The sequence below is a fragment of the Ictalurus furcatus genome, chromosome 24 (assembly GCF_023375685.1).
Source record: "Ictalurus furcatus strain D&B chromosome 24, Billie_1.0, whole genome shotgun sequence".
In the NCBI taxonomy this organism is placed as follows: domain Eukaryota; kingdom Metazoa; phylum Chordata; class Actinopteri; order Siluriformes; family Ictaluridae; genus Ictalurus; species Ictalurus furcatus.
The window spans coordinates 7,006,320-7,030,159 of NC_071278.1; the positions used below are offsets into that span (position 1 = coordinate 7,006,320).

General features: G+C 39.1%; 2 protein-coding genes across 3 annotated transcripts in view; one reads left to right on the forward strand and one right to left on the reverse strand.

The window, feature by feature from the left end:
- The first annotated feature begins 49 nt into the window (after window positions 1-49).
- si:ch211-80h18.1 (uncharacterized protein LOC555593 homolog) lies at window positions 50-14,854 on the forward strand. Its single transcript, XM_053612617.1, has 39 exons — window positions 50-505; window positions 1,099-1,166; window positions 1,281-1,349; window positions 1,910-1,942; window positions 3,411-3,452; window positions 3,804-3,851; window positions 4,038-4,082; window positions 4,410-4,448; window positions 4,579-4,623; window positions 5,180-5,230; window positions 5,338-5,376; window positions 5,485-5,619; window positions 5,730-5,774; window positions 5,893-5,937; window positions 6,044-6,085; window positions 6,235-6,282; window positions 6,510-6,554; window positions 6,698-6,736; window positions 6,986-7,030; window positions 7,120-7,278; window positions 7,398-7,448; window positions 7,848-7,889; window positions 7,999-8,046; window positions 8,310-8,351; window positions 8,614-8,652; window positions 8,745-8,780; window positions 9,187-9,225; window positions 9,424-9,477; window positions 9,629-9,685; window positions 9,797-9,850; window positions 9,955-9,999; window positions 11,524-11,568; window positions 11,660-11,692; window positions 11,829-11,873; window positions 11,970-12,020; window positions 12,391-12,426; window positions 12,574-12,609; window positions 14,110-14,154; window positions 14,526-14,854. The coding sequence occupies exons 1-39, from the start codon at window positions 495-497 to the stop codon at window positions 14,558-14,560; spliced, it is 1,926 nt and encodes a 641-aa protein (XP_053468592.1). The 5' UTR covers window positions 50-494; the 3' UTR covers window positions 14,561-14,854.
- Window positions 14,855-15,805: 951 nt separating this feature from the next.
- hsf1 (heat shock transcription factor 1) overlaps window positions 15,806-23,840 on the reverse strand; it is a 33,074-nt gene continuing 25,039 nt past the window's right edge. Inside the window, exons 10-14 of one of the 2 annotated variants that reach the window (XM_053612618.1) lie at window positions 21,704-21,781; window positions 20,881-20,986; window positions 19,247-19,297; window positions 18,556-18,616; window positions 15,806-17,689 (exon numbers count right to left, since the gene is read on the reverse strand). In XM_053612618.1, coding sequence (XP_053468593.1) covers window positions 17,490-17,689; window positions 18,556-18,616; window positions 19,247-19,297; window positions 20,881-20,986; window positions 21,704-21,781 — 496 coding nt within the window. In that variant the 3' untranslated portion in view covers window positions 15,806-17,489. The remainder of the gene's footprint in view (window positions 17,690-18,555; window positions 18,617-19,246; window positions 19,298-20,880; window positions 20,987-21,703; window positions 21,782-23,840) is intronic. The other variant, XM_053612619.1, reaches the window with a different exon arrangement.

Below are 23,840 nucleotides of genomic sequence, written 5' to 3' on the forward strand. Positions count from 1 at the left end.
TGGAGCTAGTGAGAGAGTGAGAGAGAGAGAGAGAGAGAGAGAGAGAGAGGTGATCTGAAGATTGGCTGTGCGCTACCTTGACTGGTAGCGCTCCCCAACTGATCTCATCCATGTTAGAGTTACTGTACATAGAGTGCATGCTAGGAGTTTTCAGAAAACTAATTGCTGCCAAGGAAGTCTTCCATTAATCTGCCCATTTTTTACCCTGTAGTACAAAACGTTAAATAATTCACAGGCCTGTGTGGGGGAAATATAATGTTTGTCTCAAATGTCATCAAATATTTTTTACTGTTGGATAATTCATGCACAAATAGTGGGAGTAGCTTGACTGATAAGGGCTGGGGTTACAAATAAAGTCCTGCCCCTTACCAAGATGGGGGATGGGAGGGTATAAAACAAATATTTGTGCCCACTGAAGCATAAGGAAGTCAAAAACCTGTGTGCTTCTTGCTCTATGTCTGTTCTTGAATTTCCCACATAGACCTGTACTAAAGATGTTGTCACGGTAAGTCAGTGTTAAATACATTGATAAGTATTTCTCTTAATGCTAACTTAGCACCAAATCAGCAACAACAACAATAAAAAATACTAGATAGGCAAGTGGTAACGATATGTAATGATGTATGATGTCTCAAACAGAGTGTTATAGTGTTTAGCAAGGTTACTGGTTATGTATAACATACAGCTATGAATCTCAGAATAAAATATTGCATGCTGTTGGGATGAAATTCAGAATCTGGTCTGTTGTGGTTGATGTGCTTTGAAGCAATTTTGATATTTAAAAAAACATCCAGTTTTAAAGTCGGTCACATATAGTAACAAAATATGACTCGAGGATGTTTGGCCTCTTAATTAATTCTCGTTATATTGATTTCACACATATATTTTTACTCTCTGTGCATATTGAAATAGCATGCAAGCTTTCATAATATACATTACATGTGATAGGCAAGAATATTTGATCATAATTTAAAACAAAACATATCTATGCAGAGATGCTTTTGGTATGGTGAATCCTGTGAATGTTCTGTTTGTTGTGTCAGATTTTTTTTTTTTTTTTTAACATTATATCCTACATAAGCTGTTTTACTTTTACAGAAATCTTTTCATTGCTTCAGTAGCATTTGTCTTTCTGGCAACAGCAGTTTCAGCTGCTCCTGTTGAAGGTATGATGGTGTACAATGTTCTTCATAGGCATTCCTATGTCCATCCTCATGGTCCCATGCAAGAAAATTGAATTATTTAATCTGTCATCCATGAATCTCTCTCTCTCTCTCCAGACAAAGACCCAGAGGAAAATGATTTTGAAGCAGAGGAGGGTGAGGAAGAGCTCTCGGAGGAAGAAGAGGGTAGGAAATGAAACACTTTTGGTGTGATGAGCATCACACTCAGTACAGCAAACAAACAATTTGGAAATTGGGAAATTGGCTTATCCTGAAAAAAATATTTATATAAAGTCACAAACAATCCTGTAATCGCACATGTATGTCTATATAAAGTGAAGATAATTAGTGCAGATGTAGCTACAACAATAAACATAGCAATAATATTAAGGATGAAACTGTGACTGACATCTGCAGACAGTCATCTCTGATGAACTTATATAACATCCTAAAATGTGGTTTTAATCCACGTTACCTTATAAAGATAAAAAAAAAAAGAAATATATCCTAAATATTTTAACAAGAATTTAAACAACACCATACAAAATGTGTACGTTTGTAATGCTATGAGACGAGCACGGGTATCACAGAGGATACCTTTTTTTTTTTTACTACTTTAAATAAACAAGTTATGTGACGAAAGAGTGAATCAGGAAGAAAACATAAACTGAAGAAGAAATCTTCGGAGAAGTGAAAGACTTGTGAACAGTTGTTATAAACTGTATCCATCTCCCCTTTCTTTTCAGATGATGATGACTCCAAAGGTCAACATATGAAGGGTGGGTGACAAGTTAGCAACTTACCACCAAAATTAAAAACTTCACCCATGGTTTAATAGGCCAACCTTACACCTTGGCTTTGTATCCATAATATCCTTTGCGTGTTGAAATCTAATAATGATGACTAGCTAAAAAGAACGGTACAACTTTACTATAAGGCCCACAAATACATGATATATTAATATTTAACCATTGCATATTTGATGATGAATTGATGCATGCGCTCATCAGGAGATAATGAAGCATATACATTATGCATATCTGAGTCACATGACTAGCCATTAATAATTTTAATAGTCAGGTATTAACACCAAGTTAACTAATTCTGCTAATGAATATAATGACGTATTAATAAATAATTTATGTCAGGAAGTGTGTGTTTGCAGACAGTGTAGTTTAACCCGAGTTTTTTCAAGTTTTTGCTTTCCTACATATTTCTAAATAAACCCTATTTCAAGGTAGATTATGAATACAAAACCAGTTCGACACATAACCCTAAGTTGGCCTGAAGAACTGCTCTGATATGCATGTCGCAGTCCTACCGTGTGCAGTGTGGTAGAGAATTTTGCTTCCTTACGTGCCTTTATAACATTGCTCCAATGAAATGGGTTGATTTTGATCAGCAACTTGTTGGTGTGCTGGTTTCAAACTGTCCCAAGTTACTTAAAAAGTCTAGTTTGGGTTCATCTACATTGTGAACATAAAGATCCATCCATCCATCCATCCATCCATCTTCTACCGCTTACTCCTTTTCAGGGTCACGGGGAACCTGGAGCCTATCCCAGGGAGCATCGGGCACAAGGCGGGGTACACCCTGGACAGGGTCCTAGTGAACATAAAGATAATTAATAATATTAATAATGTAAATTATCTTAATTAATTCTGCAAGTCATGGTATTAATTTAGTAAAAGGACTTAACAAGGTATTACTATTTAACTATTACCATTATTAAAGGCTAGTCTTAGGACTCAGACGCTGTTCGTATATGCACTTCAATATGTCCTGGTACTCTTAGGAACAGTGCATGTTTTATTTCATCATTATTACAACATTAGTCAATTATTACTATGTTTCATATTTGTGGACCTCATAGTAAAGTGTTACCATAATAATCTAAGAACACTTAAGTTAGGGATTGATATTTCACATATAAACCTATTTTAAAAAAGCAGTTTTGTGTGTTGGTAAAAGTGAGACATTTTGAGTATCATATCTAAAATAAGCATAATAAACATAAAATCAGTTATAAGCAACATATAAACACTCATAATTCACTTCAAAATACATAATTAGGCAGGTTTGCTTTTTTGTCCTTACATAAAATGCACAAGGTCTTGTAAGTCTGACAGAGTGGCATTGTCCTGCGCTTACTGACCCGACCAGAACCAAACCAACTGCTCGAACAAGATTTGATCTTGCGGAACCTCAAGGATATGTTTCTTGTTTCTCTGGGTTTTTTCTCAACAGGAGCTGGAGCCCAGCAAGCCACAATGGTGCCCAAGGGCCCCGGTAAGATGATGCTAATCCTCTTTTTAGCTTTGGGGACAGATCTCTTTGGGATTTGGGAGAACACTAAACCCCCTCACCTGTGAAAAGCAGCTCAGTGGGCACAGCTTAAGCTTCCTTTACTGCCGAGTGGGCAAAGTCAATCATTCTTTAATCTGGTTAGGGCTCAGGTATGTGGACAACTATGCCAAAAGCTAAAGGAAAGCCTGCATATTACTTGATGCATCAGAAAACTGAAATTAGTCTGGTGAGGTTTACACATCTGTCTCAAAGGAAGGTTTGAGTTACATATGGTTGAGAGGTATTTCAGTGGACTGTAACCTTGCCTGCAATGAAGGACTCGTTCTCTTCAAGGTGTGACTGTTCTACCTGGCACTTCTCCGGTGGGCGAACCTCCAAATGGTAAGGAGAGTAAACACTATTCGTTAACCTAAGAAACAAGTCCATTAGCCCAATTTTCTCATGTATTCAGTGACAAAAAGGTCCTGAGTGAGTCTGATAGAAACTCAGTGACCCCATGTCTTTTAAAATGTACTTTTAGCATTCCGAGAAATGGAGTGTAAGAGACTACATCTTGTTATTTCTTAGGTCACAAAGTGAATGGAGCGGGTGCTGCACAGACAAGCCTTATCTGTAAGTTACATTTCAACCAATCAAAGACAGCCTAATGAAATTCTTTGGTAAAACAGCTAAACGAGGATTTATGGTGAGGAGTCCTGTCTGAAATAAACATGAGGTTTAAATAGAGGTACACTGGGGAGTTAAATCTCCTTGGCTATATTATAATTATAGTGATCATGTTCTACTCTGTAGCCTTATCAAGTGTTAGATATTTAACAGTTGTTCATAATCTCATAATATGTACTTATGATATGTACTTTAGTGTAAATCTGTAAATCTGTAGGTTTGATATTTAAATACATATTCTATTCAAACAGTTCATGTCTTGTTGCATTACAGCATCAAGTGGCTCCTCAGCAGCAGCAGCTGGTGCTGATGGTAATGAAAGTCATCTTATGTCAGGCACAGATTGATGTTTTATTAGTTTTATTTAACCATCTAAAAGGAAATGTCTAACAGTCGTTAAACATACGTGTTAACAGGCCTTACATATCTTATGTGGTTACAGGAAGTAACGGAAGAGACTCCCAAGCCTTGCCCTCAAGTTCTCAAGGTAACGCACTCTGACGTTGATTTGGTAAGCTTCCTAAACTGAACCAAATAGTGAACTCACCTTATCTGAAGTCCCTCTGGGCAAAGTGGTGTCCACACATCAGTAACATTTTCTACAGGTAGTTAACTCGAGCTATCACACACATGGTCATCATCTGAAGAGTAAACAAAATAACCATATGTATGTGCTGGAGTTTGTCTCAGATGTCCTTCAGAGTGGTATAAAACATGAGAGAAACGTGAAATGCGAAGTTAATTAAAGAATTCGTTTAGTTCGAACATTTTGGGGGAGGGGTGGGCTCTTAATAAGTCGGAGATTAGTTTTCCATTTCTTGCTATGCCTGGTAATGAATGGACATTGACGGGAATTGGCTTGCTTTTTTTTGGAAGTAGAGACATAGATGAAATGCTTATTATATTTTTGTAAAGACACAATCACTTTAGTATTAAGTACGCAAAACTGGGAAAGGTGATCCATTCTTATAGACTCTTGGAGGTGAGACTGAAAACGGTAGTTGTATTTTGTAATGTGTCACTGAGTAAGACTGTTATTTTAGGTGCTGTTTTAAGTGTGGCTGGTCACGGGAGCTCAGGGTCAAAGGTCCCTGGTAATGACATTTTTTTTATTAAGAATTATTACAAATTTTATTAAGAATTTTGTTTTACATCTTAATAAAGCCCCGCTACAGACTCCACTGAGTTTTATGTTTTGCAGGTGCAGCTGATACTGCTTACTCAGACACTGTTTCTCATGGTATTTATCTAATTGTGTGTTGCATGTAAAAATTATTATAGTAGATTGATTTGTCCAGGTTTTGTTGTACCTAATATGAGATATTAGCATATCTCTGTTGTTCATTAGGGTCACCAAGCCAAGTATCACTGAGCCATGTGTCATCAGGCCAAGTGTCTTCAAGCCATGTGTCAAGTCTGATTACATCAGAACAGATGAGTGGTTCAGCTTTCGTTTCCTCTGAAGTCCAGTCGCAAACGGAGGGTATGATGAACCATGCTCACATCATTCTCCTTCCTCACTGCAGTCCTAGAGGCCATCCTTTAAGATTTCTTTCTGAATGTGTGTGTGTGTGTGTGTGTGTGTGTGGTCAGAAGCAGCAACTACAGATTTACCTACACATGAATATGGAGACAATGGTATGTAGAATATTGATCCCAAAATTGCATTGCATTAGTTCTTGCCATTTGACTTTTTTGCTCTACTACAGCAAGCTGATAGTAAGAACAATCCTGTAAAGCAGTTCTCTTGCTTTAGGTGAAAGCCTGACACTTCAGATTGGATCACAAATTGAAGCTCCAGGTAAGGTCACGCTGTGCGAAAATGGCACCGAATCAAAGACCAGTTTTTCTACAATTTTACACTGATATTTAACTTTACGATTAAAACCTGTTATTTATGTATGCAGGCTCAGAGTCTGTAATAGAGACACCAGAGACTGAGGCCAATGGTGAGTATGAAGTTTGGTATAATGTCTGTATTATGTATAATAATTCTGGTTTTATTTTAAATAAATAAATAAATAAATAAATAAATAAAAAAATAAAAACTTGGCCACAAGAACAAATCACCAGTTGTGATTAAGATTTACTACCACAGGTAATGGACACAAACAACTCATCAATGGACAAGAGACAGGACACCCAGGTGGGAATTACTGATCTTAAAGATTTTACAGAACTTTTTTTCCTTTCATTTTACAGAACTGATTTATTTAAACATTTGATTTCCAGTTTTGTCATCTATGTTCAGAACATTCATCATCTAATGATCTTCTTACAAGATTGTTTTCATGAAACATTTTTTTTTGTGTGATAATGGACTAATCATGATTAAATTGTGAGTGACTTTCTCATTGGATGGTTCTTACACAGGCATGAATAACTTCATGGAGGGCACGACTCAAATAGACTCGACAGGTATGCGTTCAACCTGTTCAAACGTTCTTCCAGAATGTAACGGTTAATGTTTTCTCGGTTATGGTAGTATAGTCGTGTTTGCAGTTATATCAGATTGGAGAAAAATTCGGGACAAGCTCAAAGTAACAAGTTTTATTTCCCAGGTGGTTTTGACTCATTTGGTTCCAATCTGGAATTTACAGGTATGTAAATGGTTGAGGACTTCGGTCCAGCTGCTACGCAGCGCAGGTATTGTTGCTGTACAAATGTATGCGAGTCCTCTTGAACTTCTTGAATGGATAACCTCTGTGGCGTATTCTAGCAGAATGCAGATTGTAACATTTGAGCTAGAGACACTGGATTTCTCACTGATTTTGTGTAACAGCATGAATTTCACCAACAAGAGATCTTTCAGATTCTAACTATGTGCTTTGTGTCTATTAACTGTGCAGGTATTATAGACCATTCCCGCCATGACTTCCTTATTGGTTTAATGGGTGAGCATCGCTTTTGCTCCTACTGAGAGCTGCATGTAATGACATTTGTACCTCCGCTCCCTGAAACCACTCATGGTGTCTCTGTGCAGGTGGCATTGGGGATAGCTTTGCTCCGGATCCCTACACCGACACTATAGGTATGCCTTCAGACCACACCGAAGCTCCCTCAGATGGTATGCTCACATGTCTAATCAATGATGCTATTTCAGCAGATCACATCGGACTTCCTTTTCAGGTAGAGACAACAGGTAAGTGTCCCTGTGTGCACACCAAAACAATCTGGCAGGTTAGCTGTTATTCTTTCCTAAGGAAAGTGGTGTGAATCAGATTTGGGTTGGTTTGTTTCTCACTGGTAGTTCTCTTGCAGGAGCTGGACTAGATCCTGGACTGCCAGCCATTATCAGTTCAGCTCGACCAGGTATTGGCTTTTTCTGATGCCATATATGTTCTCTGTCACTATTATTTCTTCTCTCAATCTCTCTCATGGCTTTCCCTAAAAACTAAAATGATATGTTAGGCGTGTTATATTGAGAATCATAATAAGATAATAATAAGTCCACGGGCTTGTAAGGATGACACAAACACATCATCAACTTGTCATGTTTGTATAATGTTCTGAGCTTCATTTTCCCAAAAGCATCACAAAGATCATTGTTAAACGGTACAGTGAGCATCACACTGAACTCACCTCTCTACTAGTTAAGATGATCTTAACCTTACAATGCCTTTGGGAAACTGGACCCAGGATGTTCAAAATATTCATACGTTGTAATTATGCATAATTAAATCTTCCATTCTTACACCCAAATACATTCAGCTCCTCAGTCTGCAGGAAACGGGCTAGTTGCTTCTGCCAGTGGTAAACATATTGTTCAGCTATATACAAAATATACTAAAACAAGACTAAATCTATGTATAGCATGTTGCCTGTGGTCAGTTTCATAATATGATTATTATGATGTTTTCAGTGACCTCTGACAATGGTGCTCAGTACAACGTTCCTGGAGATGTGACAGGTATATCCTTAAAACAGCCAATGTGGCTGAGATATGCTAATTCTCAACACCAAATGAACAGCAACAATCCAAAATGTTTTTGTTTAGGGCTATAGGAAGGTGCAATAAAACAAAGAAACAAAAAAAATCTGGGCGTTTGGGATGGTACAGCCTTTGAAGTCATATCACATTAAGAGCCTATCTTTAATGACTAAGCCATAGTGATCATGTTTGACATAATGATTAGGTTTGACATAGCTAATTCTACTGTGTCTGCTCCTCAGAGGGTGCTGAAAACAATGGTGCTGATTCACCCAGTATAAATGGTAAGCTATAATCCTAGCAAGATCTAGTGTTGGATTCCATCCATCCATCCATCCATTTTCTATAGCACTTATCCTACTGGGTCACAGGGAACCTGGAGCCTATCCCAGGGAGCTGGACAGAGTGCCAGGGGTACACCCTGGACAGAGTGCCAATCCATCGCAGTAGTGTTGGATTAACTGAAGTTAAATATTTAATAGTGTAAAGTCACTGAGCAAAATAATTGTTTAAAAAGAATTTTTGTCATTCTCTCATGTCCGACAGGCAATGGCCGTCTCAGACCGGTTACAGACCTGCACAAAGGTATCAACAAAAATCATATCAGCAAATCCATAATGAATGTTTGGAAAAGAGAGAAAGTACAAAGCCAGGTCTGTTGTAATGCGTTTGTACAGGTGATCCTTCTGGGACCGACACCCACCTTTACACAAGTATGTAACTTAAAAAAAAGCACTTCAGACCAAAAAGTCACAAATTTAAAGACAACCAAAGGCATAATTTAATCTCCAAAAGCATAATATAATATCATCACAGAGAGATGTTGACATATTTTGTGAAAAGAAATTTCTAAAATGTACTGCATTTGTAATGCTACAGAACACACATCGGAACGATTTTCTCTGTGCCCGCATGATGAATTTTTATTTGCACTTATTTAATAATGTAATAGAGAGTTACATACACAGTATATTACATAGAAAATAAATCAGGGGTTAAACAGCCTGAAGCTCCATAACACTAAATAAAATATTTCAATAGCAAAACATTTGAAATGAAATTAAAAAAAAAAAAAAAGAAGTGTAACCTTCCGTTTAATTGGCATATCTCACATCTCAGCAGGTGAACACCATGGACTCATCACACACACACACACAGGTGAGTTCACACAGCAGAGGAAACAACAATATTGACGGTCACCTTTCTCCATAGCACTCTTTCAGTAACCCACCTGTATAAATGTGCCCCTCTTTCATCATTTATATACCAAAGAGTCTTAGCTAAGGCTTAAATCTGTAATAAGATTCTGAGTAATAGCTGGAGATCTCAGATCAGATTTTTCCACTGATTTTTCAGCAGAAACCCTGGATGTTAAGGACCCCACCATTATCCCCGTCACCAAAATCCCCTGTAAGTCTGCTAAATATTGCTGAGGTTAAAGAGTCGGCATAGTTTATCCCTTGACCCATAGATTGCTGTACAGTGCGTGCTACCTCTAGAAGTTACAGTATCACTAAAGACCATTCACAATTTGAAGTTTGAACACTTTTTCCTCTCAAAGCGGAAGCCGCAGTTACATCACGTGCTGCAGGTGTGGGAACGCAAGCGGACATGACAGGTATTATACATTTCATCTAAGAAACACTAAGCATAGGCTATATCAGAAGTATTCAAGACTTAAGGAAATTATTTAGTTTCGTATGCATTAAATTGTCGCGTTATGGTTTAGCAGGTTTAGAAGGCGAACCAGTGACCAATGGACACAGACAAATCGACATAACAAGTAAGCTAAGGATTCTGCATATGGGATGCAAACTAATGCCAAAGTATAAGCAGAACTAATGAAGCACACATTTGATATTGATACTATCTGCTATTATGTTTCAGTCATGGGTGATTCCATCTACACGTCTAGACCAGCAGATACATTAGGTTTGTATTTGCTGACTAGACATTTCCTCACATGCACTACAGGCCAAATGTTTAACGACATGAGGTGTAACTGTGGAAAGTGGCCGGTCACCCCAGTAAGCTTGAGTGATATTTTCCCTGATTGCGATTTTCCATTTTAAAATATCACAATAAGTGATGAACTGTCCAGGGCCTTAAAAAAAGAAAGAAAATCATTTCCAGCATTTAAGTTTTAAGGCGCGTAGAGCAGGGTAATTTAGTAATATCATCAGCCATGTAGTCGAGAACCCTAGCAACTCTTCTGGCGCAAAACTGAAAGAGTCGTTTTGACTTTTTTTTTTTTTTTTGGCGGCATCCATAAATAAATACAGTAATTTTACATTATGTACACATTAATAAACTCAAAACATACACCGTTTACCATGAAAGTAAGTGAGAGCACATGAGATGGGCGAAGGGGGCGGGGCTTCTAGGAAGTGTCTGTATCACCTGCTCAGATTTCAGATTCCTATGTTGACTGGCATCTCTCATTGTACTGTGGAGAGAAAAAGCCTGCTCTTGTGGGTGTATTTTTGACCGATAACACGCTGATGTTTTTGCAGTGCTCTGGCACAAAATACATAATTCAATTCAATTCAATTTTATTTGTATAGCGCTTTTTACAATAGACATTGTCTCAAAGCAGCTTTACAGAAATATCAACACGTATCAACAACATAATGGCTCGTGAGGTCTGGTAATATAATAATAATCAGTGATAAACATCACTGGATTGGATATAGACATACAATCATGGTAATGTAATATCGTGTAGGGACGATAATATTGTACAAGCATACTGTAGACTTTAAAAGCCCTTCTGTTGTATGTTGATAAGCATATTGTTTTCTGTTTCTCATGAAAGAAAATCTAAAGGGTTATGTCTATTTGTTCAAAAAATGTTGTAGTTCCAAGCTTTTGGTCTGTAATGTTCACTGATATGCTTTTAAACCATTCACTTCATGCTTCGTGGTTTATGACTGGGCATGATCTAATAATCATGTGTAAGGGCTCATAGGTATTTGTTCTTGCTTATTGTTTCCGTCCCAGTTCTGAACTGCTCTCTGACATTGCATGGTCTTAGGATTTAAGATTCTTCGGGCAGTTTCTTGGTCAATCCTGAACAAAAGATGAGCCACATTTATATAATCTCGTGTACTGAAGTATAGTTTCAGAAAATGGTTAAAGATGTAGCTGTAGAGACAGAAAGCCGAGAGGAGCTGGTCAGCATTATTCAAAGAGAATTAATCGCACAAAGATTGGATTTATTGTTGCTTTTATTGTCCAGGTCATGAAATAATCCTTAAAACTCAGGTAATCCTTGAGTTTGAAAATAACGGTGGTGCCTAATAAAAACAAGTTCAATTTTAGCCGATAATAATCCCTGTCATATACTGGGGTGACAGGATCACTGTTAAATACATAACAGATACAATTTATGTGTTGTTTACTGCCACAAAGCATGACAAAGTCATTCCAATAACTAATAAAAGTAATCTCACACAGGCTATGAAAGCACTGGTGTGACTGAAGGAATCTCAAATCATACAGGTAATCGCTGTAGTTTCAGCAGGCTGACTGATGGATCTATTCACCCACATATGCAGCTATTTCATAATTAGATTGTCCTTCTCAAATGCAGATTCTATGGTTGATACTAGGGCTGGATTTACAGGTGAGTTAGCTCCATACACTGAACAATATTCCACTGACTTTTTCAAACGTCGTAATGACATCTAATAAGGTGACAGTAAGAATCTTCTTACAATGGATAAAGGTGTTATCAAAACCCCTTCTTTTTTTTTTTTTAGATGCCTCACAGACACACAGTAGCATGATTCAGACAGAGCTCATAGGTAAGTGAAGTTCAAAAGTAAACACCATACGAGTATCAATGACGTTTAGGTCATTCATGGTTGTACACAGTTAAGAGGTAATAACACTCTATTCAGTCACAGGGGATCCAGTTGGAGTCTCCTCACAGACAGATGCTACAGGAACAGGTTGGTCTGTAAGACACTGTTTGAACACAGCATGGATAAATGTGCAGTGGTGGGGCAGTGGTGGGGTAGTTTTGGGACAGTGGTGGTGCAATGGTGGTGCAATGGTGGCTTGGTGGTTAAGACTCTGGGTTTCTGATTGGAAGGTCGGCGGTTCAAACCCCAGCACCACGAAGCTGCCACTGTTGGGCCCTTGAGCAAGGCCCTTAACCCTCTCTGCTCTAGGGGGTGCTGTATCATGGCTGACCCTGCACTCTGACCCTAACATGTTGGGATATGTGAAGAAAATAATTTGCTGTAGTGGATATGTGATCAATAAAGACTCATTATCTTTAAACATTACAGTCTTTTAAATTTGTGATTTGTTTTCCAGCTGTAGCTGAACCTCAAGGGACTCTCAGGGGTCTAAGTAAGTTTAGTGTCCATTCAAGTTTTTTTTGAAGTAGTTAAAGAAAGGATTGTAGCTCAGAAAACATCATAAAATGCTATATTGAGCATTTATTTAATTCATTATAAAAGACAATCGGTTATGATACTAATTTTCTCTCATCCACAGGCCAACCTGGTGCTACTGAACAGACACAAGCAGCTGGTAAGCCTAGTGGAAGTTCACAGCCGAACAGTACTTGTCCTCACCTAGACCGGATGCATGTTGCTTATGTGCAGCAGCTCAAAAAAAAGATGCGGTTTCATGTGTTTTTCGGAAGAAAGCATGTGCTCACATGAGCCCTCACACCAGAACATGCTCTGAACGTTGTCGCTGTAGAAACTTTTAGTTCAATCTTTCAGGGTTTTTGATTGTACAATTGTACACAACATTTTTTAGCTGCAGGAACACTGGCATTCCTGTAATGTTTATATTTTTGTCTAGTGTTGTTTTGTTTTTTTCATCATTACATTTTTTTTAATAACGTTTCAGCTCCTGCAACCTTCTAAAAACGCGTCCGACATGTTCTGAAATGTTCTAATAACAATTTGTTACCTGGAGTTAATCTAATAAGGGAGTCTTTAAGGAAATTCCATATAAAACTACAAGATAGTTAGACATTTTAGGTGAGAGTTTGTTTCCATACAGTTTGGTAAGTGTGGGTGGACCATGAACTGAAGGTTTCACTGCATGCACGCTTCTTTAAATGCATGAATCTATGTAAGGATTTCCAGGAGTAACGAATTCAGATTTGCCACAGAAAAGTGCAAGTGAAAACATCTTGAATATATTCATATTTGTCTAGTATTTCATATGATTTCAGATTACTGCAAGCCCACTGCAAGGGCTTAACAATATCATTGTTCTATTGTCAGATCATTTTTAGTCATTTTAACCATTAATTTCTAGAAAGAAGCAAAAAAGATCTGGCAACAGAACAAGAATATTTCTAGCTTGAAATGAGTTCAAATGTCAAGAGATTGGTTTAATAATCTTATATTTGCTTTATTGTAATCTTTTAATAGGAAATATTAGATAAATCTGATTACATTCAAATTAAGATATTTTCACTTGATATAATCGTTTGATCTCAGCAGTATCTCGTTTATTTCACTGATTAGATCATTCAATTAAAGGCCTAAAAGCCCTGCCTGGGGTGAACCCTTTTCCCCTCCCTGCCATGGAGAACCTCAAAGCTTGTATTTAGAAGATAAACCGAGCTGAAATATAATGGCTTTGGCCCTACAGAAGCATTAGTGATGTTATTAAGAGTACAGTTTTTCACAGACAAGTTTAGTGCAAAATGATGAAAAAGGCAAACAGTTCATTTTTAGCAGATGTTCAATTATTATCAAAAAAAAAAAGTAAACATCAGTATAGTGGGGGAACAAATGTACCGTATATCCGTTCAAAAGCGTACATTTCCCCTTCTGAATGCGTTGATCGTACGTACATTATTCTCGAATAACTTAGACATACTCCATCATTTACCTTCATCACCTCCAAGTTGTAACGTTCAGCCCCGCCCCCCGGGTCCAACCCCTGTAGCTTCTTCATATGATTTTTTCTTATTTTTGTGTATAATTGATCAAATCTGGTTAAATACATGTATAAACAGATGCTCAATAGCTCTTTTCTCTTGCTGGTTTTGCTTGTTCTGTCCAGTTTCAGCAGGTGAACAGTACCACACATCTGGTCAGGGTCCTGAAGGTGGGTCTCAAAGCTTCCTATCATGATACTACGTTTTTGTTTTTTTTTAGTGTACAACCAACAAGAATGTCGTATACAGTAAACTCAATATTAGACGTATGGCTTATAAAAACATGCACAACTAATCAGCTTAAAGATGGATTATTTTCATGACTGGGAAAACACAGTAAGCCCCGGCTGGACACACTGCTGTTTGAGGCAAAATTAGAGTGAGGTAAGATGTAGAGGTTACACCAGTTCTGTTTATAAACAGTCTCTTTAGGCAGTGCAGCTCTCTCGCATCTCGTGGACAAAATTACTAAGGGGTGGGGAAAAAAAGATCATAAATAAAGCATATCAGCTGAAATAACTGGATTCCGTCTTCCTGAAAGGTGCAGAAAATGTGGAACTGGAAGATACCTGCTGACTTTCACATGAAGCCGCGCGTGAAGTTTCTGCGCTACAGATTTCAGTGTATGGACCAGTCGGCCTGGCAGAGGAACAGCGACCCCAACCACTAGCCTTAGCTTTGATTCATGCGCCTCAGTTTTTATTTTATTACATGTTTAACTATTTAAACATTACGATGACACTGTAATGAACATTTTATTGCACCTGTTTGTAATTTTAAGTGGCCACATTATGAAATTTCTTTAATGAGAAAGGGAGAGGGACGAATTTAATCATGGAGGGAGGGGAAGGGAGAGGGAGGGGAGTGGGGTGAGGAAGTCTGCCCATTAAACAGGATGTGTTAAAAGCATACATTTCAAATCTAACTTCTTTTCTCACGTCTCGCTGTATTTCCATGCCTAGCTGCACGAGCAATATTCTCTACAAGTGTCATATATTGTACATTTCTAAATGTCATTTGAAAATCACATTAAAATTTAACATCTATTTTGAACGTCAATCTCAAGCATTTTTAATGGCCATAGATAAATGAGGCACGGGAGGAAAAACCATATGAGAATCCATTCATTTCCACCTCACACTTTCAGATAAGCTCAAATTAAATGAACACGTTAACACCGTGCAGTGCAAGTATCACATCTCTGGTTATGGAAAGTCGTTTTAATATGAGCTGAAGATGTGATGTGGTGATGTGGTATTCCTCTGGAGGTATACAGTACTGTCTATGGCAGAGGCAAAGAAACAGAAGGTTAAAAAAAAGAAAAGAAACCATCAATATTAGGTGAGAGCATCAGCACATCGTTATACAGGTTCATAAAGACGTTTTTCAGCGGAATTTGATGCCATTTGTTTGTCTTTGCAGCTTCACTGATTTTATTGATCTATTACTTAATTTGTTTCTATGAGAACAGATTACATTTTCTGTAGCACTTAATTTCTTGGAAAAAGAAACTCTGATGTTTTGCTCTAAACACTGATGCAGATGACAAACCTTTAAAGCAAACATTTCCACAATCCAGTACAGAATAATCTTAACACTACATGCAATTTTACATTTCTTTATCGTGGTACGGCGTTGTTCAGGTTCATCATCACACCTGTAGCGAAAGCTTTACGTCAGAAAGTTCTTGTGATCGCGCTTAAGTTTTTTTTCTTCCTTTTTCTGTATTATTTAACTTCCGAGGTTCCCACATTCAATAACGTAAACCAGCGTCGTCCTACACCACGTGACTGCGTTCTCACACTTCAGAGCCAACCAAGATACTTTCAAAACATTTTTATTGGAAACTTACACAAAGTATTGTTCACATGCGTAAGAAAATAATTTAGCCGTGTCTCTATTATAGATATCTAATAACTAAATTGAGCCAGACGATTGTACTATTGTATGAGCAATAATATAATATTATATATACCTGTTGGCTTCACACCACATTTTTGAAAAGCAGAGAGCAATGATGGACCGATCAGAGCCACCAGGGGGCGATGTATACGAACCCCCCTCCCACCACAAAAAAAAAAAAAAAAAAAAAAACACGTTTCCGATCCTGACTTACTTCGATCGTGTAGAATTGTCTTGTTATATCAGAGTCGTGGTTAGAGTACTGCTATTAGAAGAAGAAGCCCAGCCAGTAATTAACAACACATCAATAATTAACTACATTCACGTTAATGTATATAATCAGCTTAAACATGTATGCTCAACCTAAACCACAGTTACTGATGTCCTGTAGCTGTGTTATCATAGCACAAATGTAAAATGTTATATTCCTTTAAAGAAATTTTTTTTTTTTAAAGACACGTAATAAAATTATGCACTTTACACACTCTGAATTTGAAGCTAGCAGGTAATGATGTGGGACTCGACCAACTATCCGTCTATTAACGCGAACTCTTCACTGAGCTCTAACATGTAGTCTTGGACCTGTATTTATATATTTTGAGTATTTATATATTTTGAATATATATATAAAAATCACACAGTGACATTGCTGCATTAATCCTCTGGTTAGACTGAACTTGTGCATCAGTGGCTAAAAAACAAAACAAAGAACCAGAAAAGCCTATGTGCTACAACATTGCACATCTTTATAAACTGAAAATAAACAAAGTAGACACTTGAGCCTGAGGTCATGACCCATGAACAAAGCTGCAATTTCAGCTATAAAAACAGTAGACTTTCCAATGGTGAGAAATTTGAGCTCGCTTTCTTCTCCCTCACCTCCGCCCTTATTTACACTCGTCTCATTCGTGCTCTGAGGAATAAACAGTCTCAACCAAATCCAATAAAAATAAACACACTCTGCATGCTCAATGAAGACACACACACACACACACACACACACGCACACGCACACACACACTACTTGATCTGAGATTATCTGTAGAATATATGTTCTGTTATACAGGTTAGTTAAAGCCCCACTCAGGACCCACTGCTGCTGGCGAATGTGTGGAAAGATCTGACCAAGCAAAGCACTCGTGTACGTATAAGATGCTTTTTCTTTACATATAACTACAATATAGTTCTGTGTGTTATCAATACATTTCTAGTACACAATTCATTCATATTCTACGGACCTGAACTGATTGCTAGAAATGAATGAGTCAGTCCGTATAAATGCATCTCCTCGGTTAGTATGCTCGGCCCCTGTCATGACAGAGCTGAGCTTCTCTGGGGGATTCCAGATTAGGGCTTGAATGCCTCGCCTGCTGCGGAGGTACATAATGAAACGAGAGCGCGGCGCACTGATTTTATGACCAATACAGACATGCTGAATCTGTGCTGTTGCTGTCAGGGGATTATGATTTTAAAGGAGCAGACAGGCCAGGAAAGAAAAATGGTAATTTTAACATTGATAAAGACGACAGAAAAAAAATTAAAAATTAAAAACCCCCAAACACACACACAAATTCCTTTTAATAAGCTGTTTTTTTTTTTTCTACTATAGCTTGGGATCTCCAGACATTGTAGTTTGGAAGTCAGTGGTCAGGAGCGAGATGGTAGGATCATCAGCAGGGTCTGGGCTAAAATAAGAGTCTCCGTCCAGCTCGAGCAGACTGGGCAGATCCGCGCCCGTGTTCTCGGTGCTCATGGGGTCGGTCACCACCACTGGCTGAGCTGTGTACTGAACCAGCTGCTTTCCTGAAACAGCAGCAGAAAACATGATGACAAGCTGAACCATAAACACTGAAACAGAAGTTACTTGAAAAAAAAAAAAAAAAAGGACAGCGTTAAAACAAAACACTGCTGATGGACACGATTTCATATAAATGGGATCTGAACTACGTTTCCAGCCTACACGTGCAGTAACACTTATTTTATTGGAAGACTACTGGGTGGTGATGATGATGATGATGAAGAATAGACTTGAAAACAACTGCTCCAACCGAGGGAAAATGACTGCTATAACACAAAACAGCAGGTGGGGCAATTCCGGAGTAATGGATGAGATATCTGCACTCACAGCGACGCAGCAGAGTCAAGCTTAGGATCGGCGAGTCAGGTAGCGGATGATGCTATTGAACCGTTTGAGGATGACGCAGACGAACCTTTAAAAGCTCATGTACTGAATCATACATTTCAGATACACAGGAAACTGATCAGGGTTATGGATGTGACATCAAACCACTGTGGGAGACATTTTCTACAAGCTACTTTTTTTTCCTCCTCCTTTTAAACCATCACAGAAAGCTTCGCATGTATAACGGGAATGAGACACAAAGATTTTTGGGAATAACTATGGGAACACCTGAACGTGATGGGTTTTTTTGCGTAACGGATGTGACGCATCTGAACCAGCGCTGGTTATATCTGATGTATAAAATAGTTCGGTTTTCTCTATAACTCAAGCAGAGATAGATCAAAGATTCCCAAGGCAAACAAGATACATAAATAAATAAACAAACACATTTAAAATGAAACGAATAAACAAATAACAGAGAAGGGTTAGGGCCTGGGACATTTCAGGCAGCACAGCAGCATACAACACTAGTTTTAAAGGAGCATACCTGGTTTAATGTTGTCACTACACTCGGTGTCTCTGACAGGTTCTGACAGCAACTCCTGAATCTGTAATGACATCAGGTCATGTTTAATTTCAGCAACTGATACCTTACTGTAAAAAGGGAGAGTGTTAAAAAGGCAGGGGTCATATTTCCAAACTACTGAAACATGCAACACAACTTCAACTCAACGATAAAACTAATTTTTTTTTACTTTTACATTTTGTACTTTATAAATGATATATAAAGAGTCTCAGTTGCAAGTGCTTTCTAACGGCGCTTTGCAAAGTCCCTCAGAAGTCTTCAGGACAGACGAGTTAAGAGTTTACAGTGCATCTGATGGTGTGCCGCTTTCATTTTGAAAGACACCCCCCAGTCTAACTGGTGTCTGAGCTCGGTCAGTTTAAAACAGCAGGGTTGCCAGATCCTCAGTGAAAAAGAAACTGCCACCATGTACCATTGATTTTTTGGGTGCAGGATAGTTTTCTTCCAGGTGATTTTTTTTGCAGTGATTAATTATATTTCTTCATTAAAACATTCACATTCAAATACAAATAATACACTTAAACCCAAATTCTATAGGAACCAACCCCCAAATAATCAAAAGACACACACTTCCATCAAGCAAAGACTAACATTAAGGAAATCACAAGGTACACACACACACACACACACACACACACACAGTCAGACTTACAGTTGCCAAACTGTCCAAGTCGAAGTCAGCGCCAGTGTTTGAACTGAAGATCTACAAAATATTTATAAGAAAAATTAAAAGCACAATCTTACCACGCTTACACACCTTTTGTAAATCTGGATCAGATGGGAAATCAGCTGTCTGTGGGAACACAGCTCAGGGCTGGAATGCATACAGTTACTTCTACAAGTTACTTTTTTTTTTTTTTTTTTTTTTTTTTTTTAGAGTGGAAATCTTATTAGTTAAAATGTGGGAGTAAACATGTGCATTTTTAAAAATAATAATAATAATAATAATAATAATAATAATGATGATGATAATAAAAATTCTCTGAGCAGTCAATGGATTTCCACACCTCATTTTTTAAATAACAGTCAACAGAAGAGCACAAAGACTAGACTATACATGAAACAATATTATTACTAAAATGATAAAAACACACCGTCAGTGACGAGTAATTGAACTTGCACATGCACATCCAGTTACAGCTGCTCCATATTTACTCTGAGCTTTTTAGTTTCTCTGTTTGAAAGTAAACACCTTGGCATCAACATGCATCCTGGATCTGATCATAAGTGAACGGTGCTAAGAGCAGGCGTCCAATATGAGTCTCAGCGACGCACTGTGCTCGCTACGCCGAGATCACGCAGAACGGTAGACGTCTCCATCACTAGCTTAATGGATCAAGGCGGATGTTATAACACATGATAGGAAGCAGTTGCTTTTGTAGGGCTGTGTCCCAAACCGCATTCTTCTCTACTATTCTCAACCATTACGGAGTACAAACACGAATCGCTTTTCCGATTACAGTAAGCATTTGAATATTAAAAACCCCCTCACATGGTCTTCAAACATACAGAAAGGTCAGAGGTGTAGAGTTGAGATTCAGCACATGACAATCACGATGACAGAGGAAAGGTTTTAATAGAGACCGAGCTGGTCAGTGTGTATGAAAGTGCTGAACGTTTTACAGTTTGACTTGGACACCTGGTGGACAGGGACGAGTCGGCTCTGATGTTCTGTCCAGCGGATGTCGCTTTTAAACCTTCTGGATGTAGATCAGACACGCCGCGGTTGAGAGAACAATGCTGCTTGACGTGGGGGTCGTGTCACACCACCTCAGAATGGATTATTTTACTATCACAATGCAGCAACATTCAATCACACACCTTCAGATCAAAAGGGTTTTTAACATCACGAGAAACATTTCAGTCGCGTGTCCACAAACTTTTGACCAGTAGTGTGTGTATATGGAATAAAAAAGTGTAGGGTGGTCAAAGCTTGGGGTTGGAAAAAGTAAAAAATCGTAGGAACGCCTGTATTAAATGAACAGCAGCCAGATGTGACCAGTCCAGATGTGACTGTGTCTCAATCAGCCATAATTGCATTGTTTCTTAGGAACACCTTTTGGTGCTTAAGAACAAAGTTTGACCCTGAGCAGCTTATACACACCGGCCCCTAATTCTCAGAGCCGCTTTGGTCAACATAAACAATCCACCGGCCGTGAATCTCGGCGCGATGCGATCTGTTCGAACGTAACAGATGATGGATTTCGGATCTAAAAACAGAACTGTAAAGTCACACACATTACAGCAGTAACACATTATATCAGAAGGGAGCAAAAGGACACTCACATCAAAGAGTGGTGAGGAATCAAAGTTGATGGACTGCACGTTGAAGATCGCCTGCAGGTTTTCCAAGCCGCTGTCGATGCTGTCCAGGTGCTCATTCAGCTCACTCCTGGGGCATAAAACCAACACTTCATTTCAGGTGCTAGAAAAATCAGGCACATCTTTACGTCATCAGTTTCTTTTTGTAGCTCACGCTGTGGTTAAAAAACAAACAGTTGCACATGAAAGAAAATCATAAGCATGTATCGTTTTAGTGATAACCACAAAGCTACAGAGCTGTGCCACACGCTGGTGACGAACATGGTAGGAAGGCCGGTGTCCCCAGGAACACGTCAGGACTTTATTTTTGCACTAATACACTGAGGAAGGGGCATGTGGGAATGCACATGCATCGCAACCTAAATGCCATGCCACACTCCAATGTCAACAAAAGTAATATGTCCAGGATAAAAAATTTGCTTTGAATATCATGCCATCGTAGGGACTTTATGAAGCTGCCACTCTCACCCTGGACCTCAGGAACCCTCGGTCACTTCAGAGTAGTACTGAGTGTACTACTAACGCTAATAGTGCCGTACAGATCTGATGAGAAACGTGTAGAGCAGCTGTATAAGAACCCGTGCTGCATGCATTGTGCAGCTGTATTTTGATTAATAGTAATCATCTATCACCCGTGTGAACACTGGGACTGTACGAAGTGCTGAGGCTCCATGAGGCCGGAAGCAGAGAGCGGCAGCTACGCGCGTTTAGTGTAAATGGGCCTTGACAGCTTATCGAGCACAGCGCTGCGTGTTCTGGGGTCGGCACGGTCAACTGAAATGCTAACCCTGGATGTGATCTGAGGTGAGAAGACGAAGAGGAGAGGCTGGGAAAAGGGTGGGGCACCTCAGACGTCTGGGAGGAACTGAAAAGATAGAAGCACAACATGGCACTGGAGACAGTGTGTGTGGGTGGGGGAGGGGGAGGAGGCATTACACAATTACTCCTCTGACCCACAGTGAAAAGGAATGAGAGAAGTGTTCAGCGCAGACACAAGACCATGAGCTGGGGATAAAAAGAATGTTTCTAGGTATACAGTGCATCCGGAAAGTATTCACTGCGCTTCACTTTTTCCACATTTTGTTATGTTACAGCCTTATTCCAAAATGGATTAAATTCATTATTTTCCTCAAAATTCTACAAACAATACCCCATAATGACAACGTGGCAGAAGTTTATTTGAAATCTTTGCAAATTTATTAAAAATAAAAAACAAAAAAGCACATGTACATAAAGTATTCACAGCCTTTGCTCAATACTTTGTTGAAGCACCTTTGGCACCAATTACAGCCTCAAGTCTTTTTGAGTATGATGCTACAAGCTTGGCACACCTATTTTTGGGCAGTTTCTCCCATTCTTCTTTGCAGGACCTCTCAAGCTCCATCAGGTTGGATGGGGAGTGTCGGTGCAAAGCCATTTTCAGATCTCTCCAGAGATGTTCAATTGGGTTCAAGTCTGGGCTCTGGCTGGGCCACTCAAGGACATTCACAGAGTTGTCCTGTAGCCACTCCTTCGTTATCTTGGCTGTGTGTTTAGGGTCGTTGTCCTGTTGGAAGACGAACCTTCACCCCAGTCTGAGGTCCAGAGTGCTCTGGAGCAGGTTTTCATCAAGGATGTCTCTGTACATTGCTGCATTCATCTTTCCCTCGATCCTGACTAGTCTCCCAGTTCCTGCCGCTGAAAAACATTCCCACAGCATGACGCTGCCACCACCATGCTTCACTGTAGGGATGGTATTGTCCAGGTGATGAGTGGTGCCTGGTTTCCTTCAGACATGACGCTTTGGCCATTCAGGCCAAAGAGTTCAATCTTAGTTCAATCTTTGGTCTGAGAGTCCTTCAGGTGCCTTTTGGCAAACTCCAGACGGGCTGTCATGTGCCTTTTACTGAGGAGTGGCTTCCGTCTGGCCACTCTACCATACAGGCCTGATTGGTGGAGTGCTACAGAGATGGTTGCTCTTCTGGAAGGTTCTCCTCTCTCCACAGAGACACGCTGGAGCTCTGTCAGAGTGACCATCAGGTTTTTGGTCACCTCCCTGACTAAGGCCCTTCTCCCCCGATCGCTCAGTTTGGCCGGGTGGCCAGCTCTAGGAAGAGTCCTGGTGGTTCCAAACTTCTTCCATTTACGGATGATGGAGCCCACTGTGCTCATTGGGACCTTCAATGCTGCAGAAATGTTTCTGTACCCTTCCCCAGATCTGTGCCTCGATACAATCCTGTCTCGGAGGTCTCCAGACAATTCCTTGGACTTCATGGCTTGGTTTGTGCTCTGACATGCATTGTTAACTGTGGGACCTTATATAGACAGGTGTGTGCCTTTCCAAATCATGTCCAATCAACTGAATTTACCACAGGTGGACTCCAATCAAGTTGTAGAAACATCTCAAGGATGATCAGTGGAAACAGGATGCACCTGAGCTCAATTTTGAGTGTCATGGCAAAGGCTGTGAATACTTATGTACATGTGCTTTTTTTGTTTTTTATTTTTAATAAATTTGCAAAGATTTCAAACAAACTTCTTTCACGTTGTCATTATGGGGTATTGTTTGTAGAATTTTGAGGAAAATAATGAATTTACTCCATGTTGGAATAAGGCTGTAACATGACAAAATGTGAAAAAAGTGAAGCGCTGTGAATACTTTCCGGATGCACTGTAGATATACAAGTAGGATATCTGTAGGATAATCAGACACAAGTAGTTGCTATGGAAACAAATGGTCTTAATGGTAAAAATATAAAATCAACTGAATAAATTTTTCTTTTTTTTTTAAATCAAAAGAAGAAAGAACGGCCGATTCTCCAACCCTGCATTCACACCAGTGAGTCGCTTGTAGTATCTCGCTTGTGGGTGTGGAGCGAGTGCTACTGGTCTCTCTGGTGGGCGTGTACCTTACACGTCCAGTGTTGGTGGTGTTTTTTTTTTTT